Source organism: Suricata suricatta, chromosome 13, assembly GCF_006229205.1.
Source record: "Suricata suricatta isolate VVHF042 chromosome 13, meerkat_22Aug2017_6uvM2_HiC, whole genome shotgun sequence".
Lineage (NCBI taxonomy): Eukaryota > Metazoa > Chordata > Mammalia > Carnivora > Herpestidae > Suricata > Suricata suricatta.
In genome coordinates, this window is record NC_043712.1 from 12,972,134 (window position 1) to 12,992,648 (window position 20,515).

At 42.3% G+C, this 20,515-nt stretch overlaps 1 protein-coding gene and 1 long non-coding RNA gene across 4 annotated transcripts in view; one reads left to right on the forward strand and one right to left on the reverse strand.

Moving 5' to 3' along the window:
* Nucleotides 1-3,329: 3,329 nt before the first annotated feature.
* On the reverse strand, nucleotides 3,330-7,427 carry LOC115276184. Of its 3 annotated transcripts, none has more exons than XR_003901844.1 (3): nucleotides 7,255-7,427; nucleotides 4,797-4,890; nucleotides 3,330-4,456 (listed from the first exon to the last, which is right to left on the reverse strand). It is a non-coding gene; the product is annotated as an uncharacterized LOC115276184 (long non-coding RNA). The 3 variants fall into 3 exon arrangements; XR_003901845.1 differs by having other exon boundaries at nucleotides 7,186-7,271; XR_003901846.1 differs by lacking the exon at nucleotides 7,255-7,427 and adding an exon at nucleotides 6,279-6,453.
* Nucleotides 7,428-7,764: 337 nt separating this feature from the next.
* STOM (stomatin) overlaps nucleotides 7,765-20,515 on the forward strand; it is a 31,166-nt gene continuing 18,415 nt past the window's right edge. Inside the window, exon 1 of the mRNA XM_029920061.1 lies at nucleotides 7,765-7,902. Coding sequence (XP_029775921.1) covers nucleotides 7,842-7,902 — 61 coding nt within the window. The 5' untranslated portion in view covers nucleotides 7,765-7,841. The remainder of the gene's footprint in view (nucleotides 7,903-20,515) is intronic.

The window sequence follows — 20,515 nt, forward strand, 5'->3', positions numbered from 1 at the left end:
GCTCCAAGGACAAAAGACCCTGCTTGCGTACCAGCCAGGTACCCTTTGTCTGCTGGCTGGGTGGAGTGGCTCTACCCCGGAACTGCAGTGGGAAGCAGGATCCTTTAAGACATCGGGGTTTGAATCCCAGCTGAGCTAGGAGTGCGAAAATCCAGTCCATTAGTACCTGCATTGCACTGTACTGTGAAGACGGCCTGAACTGAGTGAGTTGGGACACCCAGTCTGGGGAAGAGAGACTAGGGTGTCGCCATTTTTCTCCTCATCATCAACAAGATGGGGCTTCAGGGACGGGACAAGGGGCCCACCGTGGAGGCAGGATCTGCCTACACCAAACCATGCCCCTCCACACTGGGTAGCTGCGTATCTACCGGAGTAAGATTGACACTGACTGAGCAGAACAGTCCCTCCTTCCGACCAGCGCTGCCATTGGTTCCAAGGCACCCAGAGGTTTTGCATTTTCTGATTTAATTAATTGTTGGTCAATTCTTAGTATGTAGATGCATGAAAACCAGTTGACAAAATACAGCATCTTTTTGAATAAAAACCCTTGCTGGGAGCCGCACCGGCCTTGCTGGATGACACGGTCACAGTAAGGAAATGGTAGACGTTGCATGGCTCCTAACACAGATGACGGAAGCTGGCATCTCCTTCTGTTAACTGATTGCTCATGTAAAATTAAGCCTGTTGCTATTGATTAGGCCTCGCAATGTTCCAAATCAGACCGATATTCCCCAGATACCTCATGGGAAGAAGCATATTCCCACCTCTATAAAGAGGAAGTTAAACAAAGCACTGCAGATGTTTGTTGAAAGGCTCTTCTGTTGAGCTTCACAAACTTAAGACATGGAAATAAAGGGGGTTAAAGAACACAAAGATAATGTTTACCCTGGCCCAGAGATAAAAGGCCTAACTTAGGAAATAGAAACAAACAAGAGCCAGGCATAAGTTACTGGGCAAACATATGCTAATTTGGTGCCCATTGTGAAGATAGGTAAGAGTAGTTACAACTTAAACTCATATGCAAAGGCCGGCTCATCTAGGGCACCTATGGCACTTACACCTTCAACATCAAAGAACAAGGTTGACAAAAGGTTTACATACTAACCAGTGTGAATATATTCTTCCTCTTGTGAGCCAAATAGAATGCCTTCTAGCCCTGTTTCTGCCTGAATTTTAGCATCATTGTTATAAAATGTGTTTGCTATCTGCTTCTCACCGAAAACATCTTGCTATCTTCTTAGTTGTAAGATTTACTACCTGTTCAAACAAATGTGTATGTTATCTGCTTTTCACTGAGAATATCCTGTTATCCTATGATGTGTAAGTTACCTCACTGTAATTAGAGTAGTTCTGAAGAAATGCCTCTGTAAAACCTGTTTCTGCACCCTTTTCAAAGCATCTTTATCACTGAGAATTATTTGTAAAAATTCCACTTTTTGATGTCATAAATATATAAACAAAGGCCCAAAACCTGGTGAGAGAGGAGATAAAAAGGAGATAGGTGATGATAGAAGGTGATGCCAGGCTGGACCAAGTAAGAAACTCATGAATGTCTCTTCATTTTTCCAGTCCACTGCTACCCCTTCAGGGAGCCATGAACCTGCTGGAGCAGGCCTCCAGCAACCCCTCAAGAAAGTGGGGATAGAAGGAACATACCTTAACATAATAAAAGCCATATATGAAAAGCCCACAGCTAATATCATCCTCAATGGGGAAAAACTGAGAGCTTTCTCCCAGAGATCAGGAAGATGACAGAAATGTCTCCTCTCACCACTGTTATTTAACAGAGTGTTGGAAGTCCTAATCTAAGCAATCAGACAACAAAATGAAATAAAAGGCATCCAAATGGCAAAGAAGCAGTCAAACTTTCACATTTTGCAGATGATATGATACTCTGTGGAAAACCCAAAAAACTCTACCAAAAAGCTGCTGGAAATCAATGTACTGAAATTGGTTGCATTTCTATACACCAATAATGAAGCAACAGGAAGAGAAATCAAGAAATCAATCCCATTTACAATTGCACCAAGAACTGCAAAATATCTAGGAATAAGCCTAACCAAAGATGTAAAAGATCTGTATGCTGAAAACTATAGAAAACTTATGAAAGAAACTGAAGAAGACACAAAGAAATGGAAAAACATTCCATGTTCATGGATTGGAAGAACAAATATTGTTTAAGTGTCAATACTACTCAAAGCAATCTACACATTCAATGCAATCCCAATCAAAACTGCACCAGCATTCTTCTCAAAGCTAGAACAAACAATCCTAAAATTTGTATGGAACCACAAAAGACCCTAGCCAAAGTAATGTTGAAAAAGAAAACCAAAGTGGGAGGCATCACGATCCTGGACTGTAGCCTCTACTGCAAAGCTGGAATCAGCAAGACAGTATGGCATTGGCACAAAAACAGCCACATAGACCAATGAAATACAACAGAGAACCCAGAATAGGACCCACAAATGTATGGCCAATTAATCTCTGACAAAGCAGGAAAGAGTATCCAATGGAAAAAGACTGTCTCTTTAGCAAATGGTGCTGGGAGAACTGTACAGCAACATGCAAAAGAATGAACCTGGACCATTTTCTTACACAATACACAAAAAATAAACTCAAAATAGATGAAAGACCTAAATGTGAGACAGAAAACCATCAAAACCCTAGAGGAGAAAACAGGAAACAACCTCTTTGACTTCAGTCACAGCAATTTCTTGCTCAATATGTCTCTGAAGGCAAGGGAAATAAAAGCATAAATGAACTATTGGGACCTCATCAAGATAAAAGCTTCTGCACTGCAAAGGAAACAATCAACAAAACTAAAAGGCAACTGACAGAATTGGGAAAGATATTTACAAATGACATATTACATAAAGGGTTAGTATCTATAATCTATAAATAATCAAACTCAACAGATGAAAACAAATAATCCAGGGTATTATGTTAAGTGAAATAAGTCAGTCAGAGAAAGACAGATATTATGTTTTCACTCATATATAGAACTTGAGGAACTTAACAGAAGACCATGGAGTAAGGTAAAGGGAAAAATAGTTTCAAACAGAGAGAGAGGCAAACCATGAGACTCTTAAATACAGAGAACAAACTGAGGGTGGATGGAGGGGTGGGGGAGAGGGAAAAATGGCTGATGGGCATTGAGGAGGGCACTTGTTGGGATGAGCACTGGGTGTTGCATGTAAGTGATGAATCATGGGAACCTACCCCCAACCTGACAATACACTGTATATTAGCCAAACTGACAATAAATTAAGTATATTTTTAAAAATAATTTCAAAAATAAAATTATAAGAAAAAACCAAACTTTTAAACAGTTATTTTAAATTTTCAATGTAATTCAAGATGTGCAATGAAATAAACTATACAATACTGACCTAGTTGTGGATTTTATCCTTTATGAATTCAATATCTAAGACAGACATGCATTTGCCACAGCAAATCAACAATGATACAAACACTGAACAAAAAAGTATATATCAGGACTGAAGGCAAACTGGAATACTCATTTAGGAATACTTAGATATATCACCTCCTCAGAAGTGTATGTGTAAGGAACATTTTAGTATGAACAGTTAAGAGTTTAAACTCTGGAGTCATATAGACTTGGGGCAGACATCAGTTACAATATGTGAGACCTTGGGCAAGTGAGTAAACCCTCTCAGTTTCCTCACGGGTTAAAAATAATTAGTAACTAGTGGTGATGATAAATGATGGTAATGGGTATTCCTTGAACTACCAAAAATAATGTCATTCTATAGGCCTCTCTTTTCGCTCATATTCAGTATTTTCCCATGAATCCTAGTAACCTGCAAACAATAACCTGTCGAACTCCTTCTCCAACATAGTCCCTCTTTATTCTTTTTTATAACTTTGCCAAAATAGTAGACTATGGGCTAAATGGGACAACATTTCAAGTAGAGATATCCTTCTGAACCAAGAACTTTCCTTCAGTGTCTATTAAAAGTATATCATGTTGAGGACAATCATTGCTCATAATTACAGGTCACCTAGACACATTTTGCAGGGAAACATAAGCGGTTTTGAATATCTCAAGATATGGATATGAGAAAGACAAAGATTTGAATCACCATAGTCATATGTGATATTAGGGGCTAAAGTGCATTCCCCTAAAATTCATAGGTTGAAATCCTAACCCCCAGAACCTCAGAATGAGACTATATTTGGAGACAAGATCTTTAAAGAGGTACTTAAGGTAAAATGAGATCATTAGGGTGGGTCCTAATCTAACATGACTGGCATCCTTGTAAGAAGAGTAAATGTGGACATAGACACGTACAGAGAAAAGACTGTGTGAAGACACGGGGGAGAAGACAGCCACCTAAAAGTCGAGAAGAGACACCTGGAACAGATTCTTCCCTCAGGCTCCTTGGAAGAAACCAGCTCTGCTCCGTCTAGATCTTGGGACTTCTCACCTCTAGAACTGTAAGAAAAAGAAACGTCTGTTATTTAAGCCATCCTGCCTGTGGTACCTTATTATGTAAGCCCTAGCAAACTAATACAATTAGAAAGGAATACTAGAATGTAAGCTCCAGGAGGATAGGATTTTTTTTGTCTTTGTTGTTCACTGATGTATTCCCAAGTACCTAAGCAATGCCTGGCACATAATAGGTGCTCAGCAAATATTTGCTAAATGAGCTTCTTAATAAATAAAGCAGATTAATAAAAGCCTTCCTATAGATGCTCTATTAAATACCATCAATGTTTCAGTAATGCTTTTTATTCTCATAAGACTTAGGAACCTGGACTCTCAGTGCTCTTACCAGCTCTGTGGTTTAATTGGTCTGCGGCCATAGCCCAAATGTATAAAATCCTCTGGTGAAATTCTTGGTATGATTCAATTCCAGGAGTAATTTCCTAAAGAGAAGAGCAAATAAGATTAAAAGGTTGCTGTGGTACAATAAATGTGAGTTAGTCCACATGGACAAACAGATCAAACTTGTTAGTCCATCCTGAGGAAAATGCCACAAACAGATGTAACTTGTTCTTCGTATTGCTGTTCCCTCAAAAGTATCTGGCTGGCTGATTTCACTAAAGGCACTGAGAACAGCCTGGATTCATAATTTAAAGGAAAAAAATAAATAATGATTCTCCTGTTGCTATGAAAGCATTTCTTGAGCGGACACAGGAAAAAGCAGACTAAATTTCCTTCTGACTTATTCAATTACATGGCTTCATGGTGCATGTATGTCTTTAAACCAAATCCACATCTTAATATCATCACTATTACCATGAATCAATACTTAATTTGGTTCCCTAAATATGCTAGGGAAGTAACAGCAAAATAAAACATACAAGAAACATGGAAACTATACTCTGATTTTAACTTACATGCAAATATCCCTTAAATATCTGCTAGAGTGAAACAAACACCAAAATTACAATACTTCTATTAGAGGTGATAAGATTGTAAGTAATTCTCTCTTCGAATTATTTTTAATTTTATATAAGTCTCCATTTTTAAAACATAAAGTTCTCAAAAACCATTCTAACTTCTAATCATTACTGAAATAAAATTTAGGATTAGAAATTCCCCTAAAGGAAGAGGATGATGTGCTAATATTCATTCTTAAAGAATACTTAATCGATACGTTGGTACAGAATACACATGAGAAAGCCGAAATACACCAGTTTCATGGGCAAGTGAAACTCAGCATTTTAGAATCAATCTCTGGAAACATCATCCTGAAAAGTAATTTAGAAATCAAGTCAAAGCTTGTTCTTAGTTTGGGGCCTGGAATTAGTTCCCTGAACTGACGCAATCTGAAACCATAGCCAACAATTGTTTACCAAAGTCTTTGTTCCCAAAGGGAGAAATCTCTTTTCTAATTCTCCAGGAGTAATGCTGTTGGGATTGCTCTGAGACTTGAGCAAAGACAGCAAGTAGGAGTACAAACATCCAAATCATTTTGAAACGTTTTCTTTTCCAGCCAAATGAAAGCGGGTTTTTCATGATATGCAATTTGTAACCAAGCGCTCCTCTAGTGAAGGGTTTAATCAGCTACTGGTGCATTTGCTCCTTTTTCCTGGGAACCACAGCATAAACAGGAAGTACATGCCTCTGGGGCTTATTCATTGCGGAATAGAAAAAATGAAGCTGTGGATTTTCTCAAGGATGATTTAGAGAGGAAGGATCATTAAAGTACTGTACTCCCCTCCTTATCTTTGCCAGGAGCCTGGTAAACCAAATGACTGCCACAAGCTACCCTCCGCACCCAGGAAAATACAAACAGTTCTCTGCCCACCTGTGACCGGAAGTCAGCTTTACAGCCCTGCATCAGGCTTTTATCACATACTGGCAAAGATGTCACATACTGGCTGCTGTCTTAACACCTGTTAGAATCCTGCCTGCTTCACTTTCCATCCTGGCAGCCAGAAGCCTCCAGAGCTAAAATCACAAAGTCTACCATTTCATATTAACCAAATACCACAAGCGTTGGGTATTAACCAAATACTGAGAAGACTAAAAAGAAGAGTGCACAAGGGACATCTTTGTGGTGATGGCATAGCTCTGCAGCTTGACTGCCTTGGTGGTTACACCAATCTATGCACGGGATAGAAAGGCATACACACACACACACTTTGTGCCACTGTCAATTTCCAAGCTCTGATACCTACTAGGTAAGTAAGGTGTAAGCAATCATTGCGGGGGGAAAAGTGGTTAGAGGGGACACATAACTTCCCTGTACACTTTGTAACTTCTTGTGATATGTTTATTCCAAAATAAAATGTTTCTAAAAGTGTGCCTTCTTGTGTACATGAGCATATGTTGATGGTTTTGCATCTGCACAAGTCAGGGAGAATAAAACACAGCCTGCATTTCGAGGGTAAGGTTTCAGCCAGCACCCAACACGAAACTTGAGGTTGGGAATCCCCTTGCAGCTGCTTTGCCTGGGGCTTCCTTTCCGACCCCCTACACGGCCTGACCTCGTCTCAAATTCAGGTCACACCTCAATGTCACCTCTTTACAGAGAGGCCTTCCCTGCGCCCCCTAACCAAGGGAGATGCCCTCTGCTATTCTCTGAGTACCTCCCTCCCTTCGCCTGTCCTCGCACGTGTGAAGATCTGGTTAGTTTACTTGTTGGTTGCCTGTCCCGCCGCTCGCCTATAAACCCCGTGAACGCGCACCGCGTGCGCCCCTCACCCCCTTACCCTCCACAACCAGCGCGCCGCTGGGCGAGGGGCTGGTGCTCTGGAAAGCGGCCAGTGGAATAAACGCACCTCCCTGAAAGTCACTCCCTCCGGCTCCAGGGTGTCGCGTCGGTTACTCCCCCTCGCAACCCACTGGTTCCCTCGGCCCAGGGCCCTCGGTGCCCTCTTCTCCGCCCCACTAGTGCCCCTCTGCCTCCTTGCCTCCACGCGGACCCCACCCGGCCAGGGAGGGCGCCATTTTCCTCAACTCTTCTGCCCAGAGGGCTGCCCCCGATTGCCCCTTTTCCTCAGGCTCCCCCCACAGCCCCCTCCCCAATATCTTCAGCCACCGCCCAAGGCTCTGCGACGCCCTCCCCTACTTTCCGGTGCCGCCCCTAGGCTGGGACCCCAGCCGGCGGCCGCGCCCCTCACACGACGCCCCTCAGTCCTGGGCCGCGCGGGAGGCACCCACTCTCCTGTCGCGCGGGAGGAGCGGGAAGACGGGCGTGGCGTGGGGGCGTGGCCTCTCCGTACTGAGCTTGGATTGGCCGGGCCGCGGGGAGGGGGCGGGACTGAAGGCTCGGTCTTGTTCCTGGGTGTCCGCCGGGCATTCTTCGCGACTGTGGCCCCGGCTTCGGCGACTAAGACAGGACAGCGGCGTCTCCGACTCCGGCAGCATGGCTGAGAAGCGGCACACTGGGGACACCGAAGCCCGGAGGCTCCCCGACACCTTCAGGGGTGAGCCCAGCGCCGTCGCCCGCCGCCCCCCAACCTTTCCCTCGCGAACTAGCCGCAGCCTGGGAGTTCCAGGCTCGTCTCCGCCGTTTTTAAGCCGTGCGACCGCTGCTTTAAGCTTCGGTGACGCTGAGAATAGCGAACCCTCCTTCGCGGGCTGGGGGTCAGGTTTAGGGATGTTAGGATGCAGAGTGCACAGCGGCGTGCCTGGCACGGGGGGACGCACCCACTGCAGGGCAGGTTTCCAATCCCAAAGCCGTAGCAGGGGCTCGAGTGTTCCACCGGTTGCCTGATGGCTGGCCCTGCGCCAGCGCTTTGCGTTCGTTATCTCTTTGCACTCGTGCTGGCAAGGAAATGCTTAACTGACTCGCGGCTAGCGAGTGATGGAGCCGGGGCGCAAGCCTGCACCCCGCACCCGGGACCCCGCGTCTTCTGTCTCCCGACCCGCCTAACCACCCTATCCCCTCGGAGGCCATCTCCTCCAGCCAGCCTTCTGCGAACCCCATGAGTGAGACCCCTTCTCCGGAGCTGGAAGGAATTCCTGCTCCCCCAGCCCCGCCCCTTAATTTCATTGAAAGAAGCAAGACCGACCTGTGAGATTTTGCTCTTAGCCCCTCACATATGTTTGCGAAGAAAAGAAAGTCTCTTTTGGGCATTCTTCCTCTCTCTTTCCAGCTTCCCTTTCTGTGATATCCTGCCCCCTCTTTACTCCCCTGGTCCTGGGGACCTCGCCTTTGACGCTTTTGTTTCTCACAAGGAACTCATAAGTACCCCCACCCTACCAGGGTCTTCCCGGTCCTGAAGGCGGAAACCTTGAGTGGCTCAATCTTGTTCCCCTGTGAAGGAACTAATACTCTTGAGAGGAGTGTCACCTTGAAACTTTATTGGCTAACTCCTTGGGGATGGGGGGTGGGGGTTCCAATAGAGGTGACAAACCTCCAGGGGATGCTGGTTCCTTCCCTGGGGCTGGTTCATAGCGATCCAAAGGAATTATTTCCAAGGATGCAATGTTAGGCAGGATGACATAGTGAAAGGCCTTTTAGGGGCTGGGTGGGCTCTTCCAGCATCCCACAAAGAACACTATAAAGGACTTAACCTATTCGGATGATTTGTAAAGACAGCCTTGTTCACCCATCTAATTTAAGTCCCATTTCCTTTGCCCAGTGATCCTTCCCAGGAGCAGCAACAGAATTATCCCTCACTTTTCTCTGCTAAGCACCTTGGAGAGTTATCTTCCCAAATCAGTAGTGTAACAGGAAGGCCCTATTTGAAAAAGCTGATGCTCTAAGAGGTTAAATGACTTCTTCAGAGTCACACAGTTTATGAGTAATGGAGCCATATTTTAAATCTGAGTTTGACTCTACAACTTGCTGCCCACCTCCTTCATAGTGGGTTGTCTTTTCCTAGATAGGAAGGTGGATGGGATGCTTTCCTCTGTGCCCTGACCTTCTAATGGGAGACAGAAGAACTGTGAGGATAGTTTTAGCAGTTCGGTGAGACTGCAGTGGGCTACCTGTTTCTAGAGGTTCTTCAGGAATACACATGATCTTTATACTTCATATCCCCCTTTTTTAGTTGTTTTTCATGGTCACAGACTAGTTGTCACTTCTGAGTTCTTTTTCTTGGTTCTATGATTAACTTTTTTTAGACAAATGTTCTTTCAGAATCTAATGAAAACTATGCCCTCCTAGAAAATTATATACACCAAAAATTTTTTTTGCATAGTCTGGGTTGCTTTTTTAAAATACGTATATATAAATATAAGTATATGTGTGTGTGTGTAAACCTTAGAGATCCAACACAGGTACGAAAGCCGTTACTAGAATTTATTAAATAGCAGTTGATTGCTTGCTTGCTACGTGTCAAATACAGCCTAAGTGCTTTATAAACATTATCTAATTGCAATCCTCTAACAGCTCCACAAGGAAAACATTACCCACCATTTTACAGCAAGGAAACCGGGGCTCAGGGTCAGAAAGTCACACATGTGTGTGATTCAGAGCTAGGTTTCAAACCTGGGCTCTGTGGTTTTCCCAAACCATTTTCCCTATCCCAGATATACCTCCAAATTGTGTACCCAAACAGGAGCACCTGGGTGGCTCAGTTGGTTAAGTGTCCAACTTTAGCTCAGGTCATGATCTCATGGTTGTGATTTCAAGCCCCGAGTCTGGCTCCATGCTGACAGCTCAGAGCCTGGGAGGTGCTTCGGATTCTGTGACTCACTTTCTCTCTCCCCCTCCTCCACTTGCACTTTTTCTCTCTCTTTCTCTCTCTCCAAAAATAAATAATGTATACCTGAACAGAGGATTTTGTCGAAACATCAGTACTTCACTAAAGGTGAGAGACAACAAAGAAAGCCCAAAAGAACCTAGCTTCGATACAGATCTCTTGAACGAGACACCTCCAAGGAAGAAGTGGAATATAAAAGCCCAAACTATCCTGTTATGATTTTTCTGACAGTCTTAGGAATGTAAATATGACCAAACCCAGAGCAAGATTACGTTTTCTTAAAGCCAGTGCATTCACTTTGTAATGAAATAATGCAGGTGGATTGCAAAGAAATGTATTATTATAATTAAGAGACATGTCAACAGAATATATTCCTTTGGGAGAATGCCTGAAAATAAGCAGAATCAAGGGACTGATTTGTTTATTTGAGTTGTCACAGTTGATCAGATTGGGGAGAACTTTGTAACTTCTTTAATAATTAATCTGAGTTAAAACATCAATGGTCATAAATTAACAAACCAGTGAACAAGTCTACTAAAGCTGGCATATATATATATATATCTCTATATATGTATATGAGTGTATATATCGGTATATATATTTATAGGGTTGTCACAATAATACATTGTAAAGTGTGGAAAGAGAAAAGGTAGAGATTACAGCCAATAGCAAAAAGGAAGTATGTGTCAATTCTCCTTCCTCCATTCTTTCTGAGTCTTTGTCTGTACTCTGGGGCTAGTAAAGAAACTTAAATCCCAAGCATTTGGCCTGACATTTCAGTAGATTAGCCTTTGAAGATGTGAGTGATAAAGTATCTGTTGTAAAATATCAATAAACATTATACCAGCCTTGCCCAGTTGTGAATGCACTTCGGGTAAGATGGCATAGTGTGTTGAAATGAGAGTGCAATTCAGAGTTCAAGGATCTGAACTCAGATTTGAACACCATCACTTACTACCTGGGTCACCTTGGGCAAGTCTTAGCCTCCCGAGTCCATTCCTCATCTCTATCATGGGCATAATCTTACCGCAGTAACTTTCTCCCAAGGTTTCAAGAACCAGATGGGAAAATTTAACAGTGACTATTCAGAAAACCTGGTAAATTATACAGGAAACCAAAATTTATGGACAAAAGGTTGTATGAAAGACGGTCCAAGAAAGTTTAGAACCCTGATTTACCTGCCCAAATGTGGTCTGTTTCTCCTCCAGAGACAGAGTCCCCAGGCAGATTGTTAGTCTTGATATTTTCTTTGCAGTGTTTAGGTCCCAGAAGGCAATTGACTTACCAAAAAGTTTATTCCTACAAGCTGTATCAATATGATCTTGACATTATGGTAAGAATAACAGCTGCTGTTTATTAAACCCTTCCTACGTGTCAAGCACTTTACATTTGTTCTTATATGAGTATTGTTCTTTTCCCTCATTTTACTACTGAGAAAAGTTAGTGGTAGAATTGGAATGTGATACCAAAATCCTGAACTCTTAGCCACGTCTTAGCTTGTTGGCCTCATTTGAGAATTGGGAACCTTATGATTTAGTTTCCTGAGGCAATGGTTCCCCATTTTTTAAAGTAAGCTTTATGTCCAATGTGGAGCTTGAAGTCACGACCCCGAGATCAAGAGTTGTATGTTCTGCTGACTGAGCTAGCCAGGAGCCCCTTGTTTCCCACTTTTTAGTTAATATGATGTTGCCCTCCAAACACTTTGATGGGAAAAACTTAATTATAGATACTTTTAAGATGTCCAAGGAAAGGAGCTGAAAAAAAAACAAAAAACAACACCAGAAGTAGAAGGGTTTTGTTCTCTTAATGTATTTCAGGACTAGACTAAATGTAATTAGCTTAATAACATTATGAAATTGTTTTTCTCTCCAATTTTTCTGGATATGACTGTTTTTATCTTGCCAGCTGTGGGCCATATTCAGGTCACCCATGCTCATTCTGACAACTGCTTTGGGACAGAGGACGGTTCTGAACTGTATTCTTGGGGCTTGTCTGCTGACATGTAGATCCAGCTTGCCTCATGTAAAGGTGTTTCTTTCCCCCCAAAGAAACAGCAGAATCACTCAGCTCATTCAACAATTATTTAACTGGCAAACATTTTTTGAGTACCTGTTATGCTCTAGATGTCTGTCATATTCGCTTATTTACTCCTCCTACGAACCCTCTGGGGAGGTAGTCTTATTAGCCGTATTTTTAAATGAGTAGACTGAAGTGCAGAGAAGTCAGATAACTTTCACAAAATCACACAGCATATAAGTGGCAAAGTCAGCTTTAAAGCCATCACACTAGGGGTGCCTGGGTGGCTCAGTCAGTTGAGCCACCGGCTTCAGCCCAGGTCATGATCTCATGGTTTGTGGGTTTGAGCCCTGCGTTGGGCTCTGTGCTGACAGCTCAGAGCCTGGAGCTTGCTTCAGATTCTGTGTCTCCCTCTCTTTCTGACCCTACCCTGCTCACACGGTCTCTGTCTCTCAGAAATAAATAAGAAAATATTAAAAAAAAATAAAGCCATCACGCTATACTGTTTTAAGAAGACCAAAATCTGTGAAGAAGATGGACCTTAAATAGGATAATTATAAATGTAATATTTAAAAAAAAATAGGCTCCATGTCCAACATGGAGTTTGAACTCATGACCCTGGGATCAAGAGTCGTACGCTCTACCCTACTGAGTCATTATTGGTAGCCACAGATAAATGTTTTTTAGGAAGGGTGGAGTCCTACTGACATTTAGGAGAGGGGGGGCCTATGTAAGACTCAGGAGGTTCAAATTTAAAATTATTCTTGACACTCTTATCTCTTTTTCCTCCTGCTTTATAGCTGGAAACAGTCAAATGAAGGCTACAGGAAATCCTCAAGATGCTTGGGAAATAAAATATTTATACACATTTAAGTTCCTTACTCTTTTCGAGCTAAGCAAAAGACTCCCTTGTATTGGAAATCTTTCTTAAAAGGAATTGTCCATTCCCTTTTTCTCATATCTCAAGGTAAATAATTTTAAGATTTGTGATTCAGATCCCATAATGGTTCACCAGTACTGGTTGTTTTTTTTGTTTTTTTTTTAAGTTTATTTACTTTGAGAGATTAAGAGAGAGGATCCCAAACAGGCTCTGCGCTGTCAGCACACAGCCCAAAGCAGGGCTCGATCCCACAAACCGTGAAATCATGACCTGAAGCGACATGAAGAGTTAGACGCTTAACTGATGGAACCACCCAGGCACCAGGCATCAATCCTTTTGATCCAATATTTGTAGCCATAGATGGTTTGTAATAAGAAGGGAAAAGTACCATCTCCAGTAATGGCTCTTGATATCATCTGGCCTATAGTCACTCCAGCCCAGGAATAATTTCTTCCCTAGAGGTTTCAGGATTAGGGCATTCAAAGAACTATTCACCATGCCTAATTAAAATAATCATTTGAAAGATGGGTTATAGTGTGTGCTCCTTCGCTTTGAAAGCTTCCAACTAAATACCAGTGTTTCTTTAACATGCATTTATTGAGTCCCTATTGTGTGCTAAGCTCTACCCCTCTCTCACTCCACCTGGTGTAATGTTTCTCTCTGCAGTGTGCTACCTTCATTTTTGTTTCTCTCTTCACTTTATTTTCCTCCATTTCTCTTCTTGTCCTTTTCTTCTGTTGTTTCCTTTCCTTCTTGTCTGTCTGTGTAAATTCCAGGCATTTACAAAAAAACTCAGTTGTACCAAAATTTTGATTCTATGTAATCATTAATGAAGTATGTCTAATATTTACATTTGCATATTTTTCCGCCCTTTGGCCTATTTCCACCTTGAATTTTTACTTCATCAAGTCTTTAAAGCTCTTGTTTCAAAACAAAGGAGAGAGAAATGGAGGATCTGGAAACTGTAACCTTACTTGAAAACCTGAAAGAAAGATCAAATATATTTAACTCATGATGTTCTCCTCCTCAAACACAGAGCTGTAGGACTTAGACAGGGATGGGCCATACAGCCTGTGGACCAGACCTGGCTGATTGCCTGTTTTTCTATGGCCCACATGCTATGAATATTTTTTATATTTATAAGTGTGTGTTTTTTTTTTCCAAAAAAGAAGAATATTGGGACACCCAGGTAGCACGGTCAGTTGAACATCTGGTTCTTGATCTCAGTTCGGGTCATGATCTCACAGTTCTGGAGATGGAGCCCCGCATCAGGCTCTGCACTAATGGCACAAAGCCTGCTTGGGATTCTGTCTCTCCTTCTCTCTGCCACTCCCCTGTTTGTGCTCTCTTCTCTCTTTCTCAAAATAAATAAACTTCTTTTTTTAAAGGAGAATATTTTGTTATGAATGAACCTTATATGAAATTCACATTTTCGTATCAAAGAGTTTCACTGGAACACAGCACGCACAGCCACGTGCATGTTACCTGAGACTGCTTCTGCAGGAAGACAGTGACAGCGATCGCGACAGTGATCAGACAGTGATCAGGACAGACCGTATGGCCTACAAAGGCTGCCCTTTCTGGTCCTTTACAGGAAAAGTGTGGCAAATCCTGACATAGAATCTCTGGTGAGGGATAGTAGTGGCCAAAAAGAACACTTATATCCTGAATATTTATGCTTTTAAGAAAAATTCAAAAATTGCCAAGACCTTTCATTTCCACCCATTGTTGCCCCTTAAAAAAGTGCTGTTAGGACCATGCTGTTAGTATGTGTTTTTTGAGGCCAAATTCCTAGCCCTCTTATCTCTACCCGCCCAAACCGCACTGTTCTTGGCTGTTCTTGGCAACTCACAACATGAAGTGTTTCACGTACATTCCGGGAAAGGGGAAGGAAAAGATTGTCCTTTAAATGCTGTTTTTCAGGCATTGCAGCAATCCTTAGGCTCATCCTTTTCTTCTCTTTGTATAATAATGCAAATCACCCTGAGTTAGATTTTCAGATATTGTGTAAGACCTTTCTGGCCTTTCCCTGAAGTGGAAATCTAATCTTTTGAACTTTAGAATAAAATCTCAACGATAAATGGAATTTATTACATAATCTCCAGTAATACCAAGTTCAGTAGACCTTAAAGTGAATCAGCTGATACCATATCGTTAACAACATGTAGTGCTCTGAAATTATGCCTGCGGTATCCTCTTGAAAATATTATTTCACTGCTTTTTTAAGCTAACCCAATGAAAATTACTATACAACTTGGGTTTTTTAAAAATCTTTTAACATTTATTTATCTTTGAGAGACAGAATGAAACAGTGCATGAGAGGGGGAAGGGCAGAGAAAGGAGATACAGAATCCAAAGCAGGCTTCAGGCTCTGAGCTAGCTGTCAGCACAGAGCCTGATTTGGGGCTCAAACCCACAAACTGAAATCATGACCTGAGCTGAAGTCGGACACTCAACCGACTGAGCCACCCAGGTGCCCCTTGTTTTTGTTTTTGTTTTTTAATTTATTTCGTGATTTTGTTTGTTTTCTTATGTCTGTTCCCAGAAAGTCTTATGCTTTATTACTTTGGGACCCCAGGAGGAATATTTCATACCTACTTTACATTTTTTTGTAAATATTAGAAAGGTAGGTGAGGAACCTCCTTGTGGCCAACATGTGATAAACAGTCAGTAATTGGTTATTATTATTAATCATAAGATACCTCCAGAATGAGAGAAATTTAAGAATTGTGTGATTTCACCTTTTCAACAAAATTTGTTTACACAGTAAAGATGCATGGAAATTTTGCTAAGCATATATGCATTGTAGCAGAGTTTCTATTTGAGAAAATTGGAACCCAACTGTTCATTAGGTGGATCCAACCTTTAATAATAAAGAATATGTACTGACATGAAAAGATATTTACAATTAGGGGGAAATTTTTATGTATATTGTTATTTTTTTAAGTAGGATAAGAAAGGTTTAAATGACAAATAGTAAGGTAGAAAATAATTGCCATCTAGAAAAAATGAAGGTATAGGTTCTTTAAAACTTACCTTAGTCCCCTGGAGATAAGCTCTATTCGAATATTCAGCTAAACAGTATTCATGTATAAACTTATATCCATTTTTAAAACCTTGTTTTGATTAGTTAAAAAGTTCATTTTTGGGGTGCCAGGGTGGCTCAGTCAGTTGAGTGTTGACTTGGGCTCAGGTCATGATGTCATGGTTGGGTTTGTGGGTTTAAGCCTCGCATCGGGCTCGCTGCTGTTGGCAGGGAGCCTGCTTCAGATCCTCTGTCCCCCTTTCTCTTTGCCCCTCCCCCCTCTCAAAACTAAATAAATGTTACAAAAATTATTTTAATGCAGTTTTCAGAAGAGTTTTGCAGTAAAAGAAAAAGTAAACCGTGGCCAAGTAGTGTTTACAACCAAGTATCATGGGGTCATAGATCTTTAGGAGTGTCCCACCCGCCACGTACCAACAAGTGTCCCAACCAAAGTACCTCAGGAATACTGACTGCTCATCATCGGTCTCTTACCTCCTACAGCTGTAGGGAGGATTCAGTCTTCCAAGTAATGAAAGAGAAACTTGAAGGAAATGAATTTCATGAAATTTAGGGGAGTGGCTGAGAATTTCTCCTCCCCCAGCCCGTGAGCGGTAGATGACGAAGAGTTCAGGGGCTGGGTGAAGTGGAAGCCTCACCTCTCCGAGGCGTGTGACTTGTGTACCTTTACGAGCTAGAACCAGATGAGGAAGAATTTCAAGGGCTGACAGTGCGATAGTTCTAAAGGCACCAGAATAACATGAGATGGCGCCATTTCCCAGTGCACACACAGATTATCTTTTACCGAGTTTTTAAAGTTTACCTCTCTTTTTTTAAATTTTTTAAATGCTTTATTTATTTTAGAGACAGAGAGAGACAGAGCATGAGTAGGGAGGGGCAGAGAGAGAGGGAGACACAGAATCCAAAGCAGGCTCCAGGCTCTGAGCTGTCAGCACAGAGCCTGACGTGGGGCTCGAACCCATGAATGTGAGATCATGACCTGAGCCGAAGTCGGAGGCTTAACCGACTGCGCCACCCAGGCGCCCCTAAGTTTATCTCTTTTTTTGAGAGACAGCAAGCAGGGAAGAGACAGAGAGAGAGAGAGAATCCCAAGCAGGCTCTGCATTGCCAGTGCAGAGCCCAGCACAGTGCTCAAACTCACGAACAGTGAGATCATGACTTGAGCCGGAATCAAGAGTCAGACGCTTAACCAACAGAGACATCCCGGTGCCCCTGCACGGATTATTTCTAGCTGAGCATTTGGAATGTGAAAGTCCAAGTCCAGTTTTCCAGATACCCAGTTCATTTCTTATTGCTTTTGATTTGTAATCCCATATATTCATGTGGGGTTTTCAGAAATAATGTCACAGCAGAAAGTGAGCGCATGCACACCCTTGCACACACATGCACATAAAAAGACGGGGCTAGAATAAGAGAAGAATAAGAATAAACATCTGTGCCCTCAGAAAGTTTCTATTCTTATATGTTCGGGATGCAGAACTTTGTATGTACTGCCTGGAGAGAGGAGGTTTGGAGCAGTATTTTAGAAAGCACCAAATGCTGTCAGAGAAGTATTCGGCCAGTCTGTTCCTTGTTTGGAATCCATTTCACTTTTGAAGCTTAGGCTTGAGCCTGGCAAAGAGCCTTGAGACTATTTTGCTATAAATAGGCACAAGCAGAATTAAGAGGCCTTCCTCTGTAAGAACATCAGATTTCAATCTCAGAACTTCTACCATGCCTTCCCAGTTTGGGTACTGTGTTGGGAAAGAGCTTCAGCCACGAGAACATCTTTCATGAGGATTTTTTTTTAATTCAGAGACAAAGGACCAAAGGAGTGAATTGATTTAGAACAGGGGCTCTGGAGCAAGGTGACCTATGTTTGAATCCCAGATCTTCCTCCGTCGTGTGACCTTGGGAAAGCTTAGTTGTTTCAGTTACCTCCTTTGTAAAATGGAATTAAAAATACTTAACTTCGGGGCACCTGGATGGCTCAGTCGGTTAAGCATCCAAATCTTGATTTTGTCTCAGTTCATGATCTTGTGGTTGGTGAGTTCCAGCCCCATGTTGGGCTCTGCTTGGGATTCTCTCTCTCCCTCTCTCTCTATCCCTCCCCTACTCGTGCGTGTACGCTCTCTCTCAAAATAAATAAATAAATAAACATTAAAAAATATTTTAGGGGCGCCTGACTGGCTTAGTCGGTTGAGTGACCATTTTCGGCTCAAGTCATGATCTCGCGGTTTGTGTGTTCAAGCCCCAGGTCGGGCTCTATGCTGACAGCTCAGAGCCCAGAACTTGCTTCAGATTCTGTGTCTCCCTCTCTGTCTGCCCCTCCCCTGCTTATACTCTGTCTCTGTTCTCTCAAAAATAACAAATAAAGCATTAAAAAATATTTTAAAAAATTAGTTAACTTCACAGGGCTTGGAAAGATTAAAATGAGATACACATCTAAAGTAATTGAACACAGTGCCTATAACAAACCATCTAAAAATGGCTGCTGTGATTATTGTCAGTTGTGATCATGCCTGACGGAGCCTTCTACACAGACAACACTGCCTTTGCTTGGAGTATCCTCAGTAAATATGTCTATGACCCCACAGATTTTAACTTAGAGACTTCCAGGAGATTAACTTAGAGCACTTTTATTCAAGTATGCGTAAGACGTTTGTTTACCTCCTACTACGACACAATCAGAAAACTACAAAGTCCTATATAACGCATAGTTTTGGTCTTTCATCCTGTGTTTCAGAGCACTTGACCTGGCAATTCGTTTCTCTTCTCTCCGAAGTCTCAGCCTAAACTCTGCTTATCTCTGGGCCCACCATTGATTCAAAGGCCTGTTCTGCTGTCATCTTTGCCCTTCTGGGCCGTAACCCGTGCCTGGTCTGCCTCTTGCCCCCTTGCTAACCCCCCTCTAATTATTAAAACCTCTCCTGGAAATAGAGCAGACGCTTTCAGTGGTTAATAAGAAAAGTGAGAGTATCCCTTGGCCTTCAAAGTCCCTCTGCCCTCCACCAAGAGGAAAAACAACCTAAAAATGAGAGACTCTGGATACAGAAAGTGGTAAAACAAGTCAGGAAGTGAAGGGGGGCTTCCCAGGATCGTAGTGAAAGGCGGTCACACCACCCAGGAGAGCAAGTGCAGACACGGCTCCAAGAAAGACTCTCTTAGAAGATGAAATTGATGGAGGATCTGACCCTCGGGAGAGGAGATTGAGATCATTGACAAGCGGTTTGAGGTTGAATCAATAAGTCTATTAAGAACTAAGTAAAGGTGAGGGGGCGCCTGGGTGGCTCAGTTGGTTAAGTGTCCACCTCTTGATTTCAGCTCAGGTCATGCTCTCACGGTTCATGCGTTGAGTCCTGCATTGAGCTCTGCCCTCACAATGTAGAGCCTGCTTGGGATTCTCTCTCTCTCTCTCTCTCTCTCTCTCTCTCTCTCTCTCTCTCTTTGCCCCTCTCCTGCTCTGTCTCTCTCAAAATAAATAAATAAAATTTTAAAACCCTAAGCAAAGGGGAAAAGCAAGATAGTTGAGGAAAACACAAAGCTGTATGGGACAAAAAAATGAATTAGGCGTCCCCGTGTGGCTTAGCTCTGAACCGCATTCATACATACATGAGGTGTAAAATTATATAATGACCACACAAAAATTATGATGTAATTAGGAGGATGGGTATATTTATGGAGTGGGGAAAAGCTAAATCCCCTTCCACATGGAAAGTCAATAAGTAAGGCTTAAAACGAAGAAAGCAACAAGGAACAAAGTCAGCATATTATTTAGAAACATGGAGGTAGCTACCCAAATACTCAGCCAACAGAGCAGTTGCCTTTGAGGAAGGAAAAACAGAGGTAAGCAGGGGGAATGCTCATTTTGTGCTAGTCTTGCAGAACTCTTGGCCTTTTTAAACTTTGTGCAAGTATAACTGATAAAAAATTAGAAAAAGCACAGATGCATAGCAACAAAGGCTAAAAAAGAAGGTGGAAATACTAGAGGGGACAAAAATAGGTTACACATTTTATTTCTTTATAAAGGTGTGTGTGTACAAGAAAAAGGTTAGGAAGCAGGCTTACCAACTCTGGATTGAGTAATTTCCCCCTTCGTTTTCATACTTTTCTGAATTTCTTGCAGTGGAGTGTGTATTACCTGTGTAGTAAGACCAAGAGCTATTTCGTGTTACAGGAAAGGACACAATTAGAAAGGTGGGAGGAAAACTGTGTCCCAAGATGTTTCCCGGAGCGCTGTTAATAATGTCGGCAATCAGAGCGGTGTGTCTGATAATCAGGAGAAGGGTAGTAAATCATGGTGCATATGCCCAGGGACATACCATGTAGTTTTCACCCTTAGTTCTGCCGTATCCTCAGCTTACATGCTCATTGCCTTCCTTCTCCTTCCTTTTCATTGGTATTTTCCTCAACCGTTACATCCTTCGAGAAGCCCCTCTGAGCACCATCATTTTCGCCTACCCACCCCG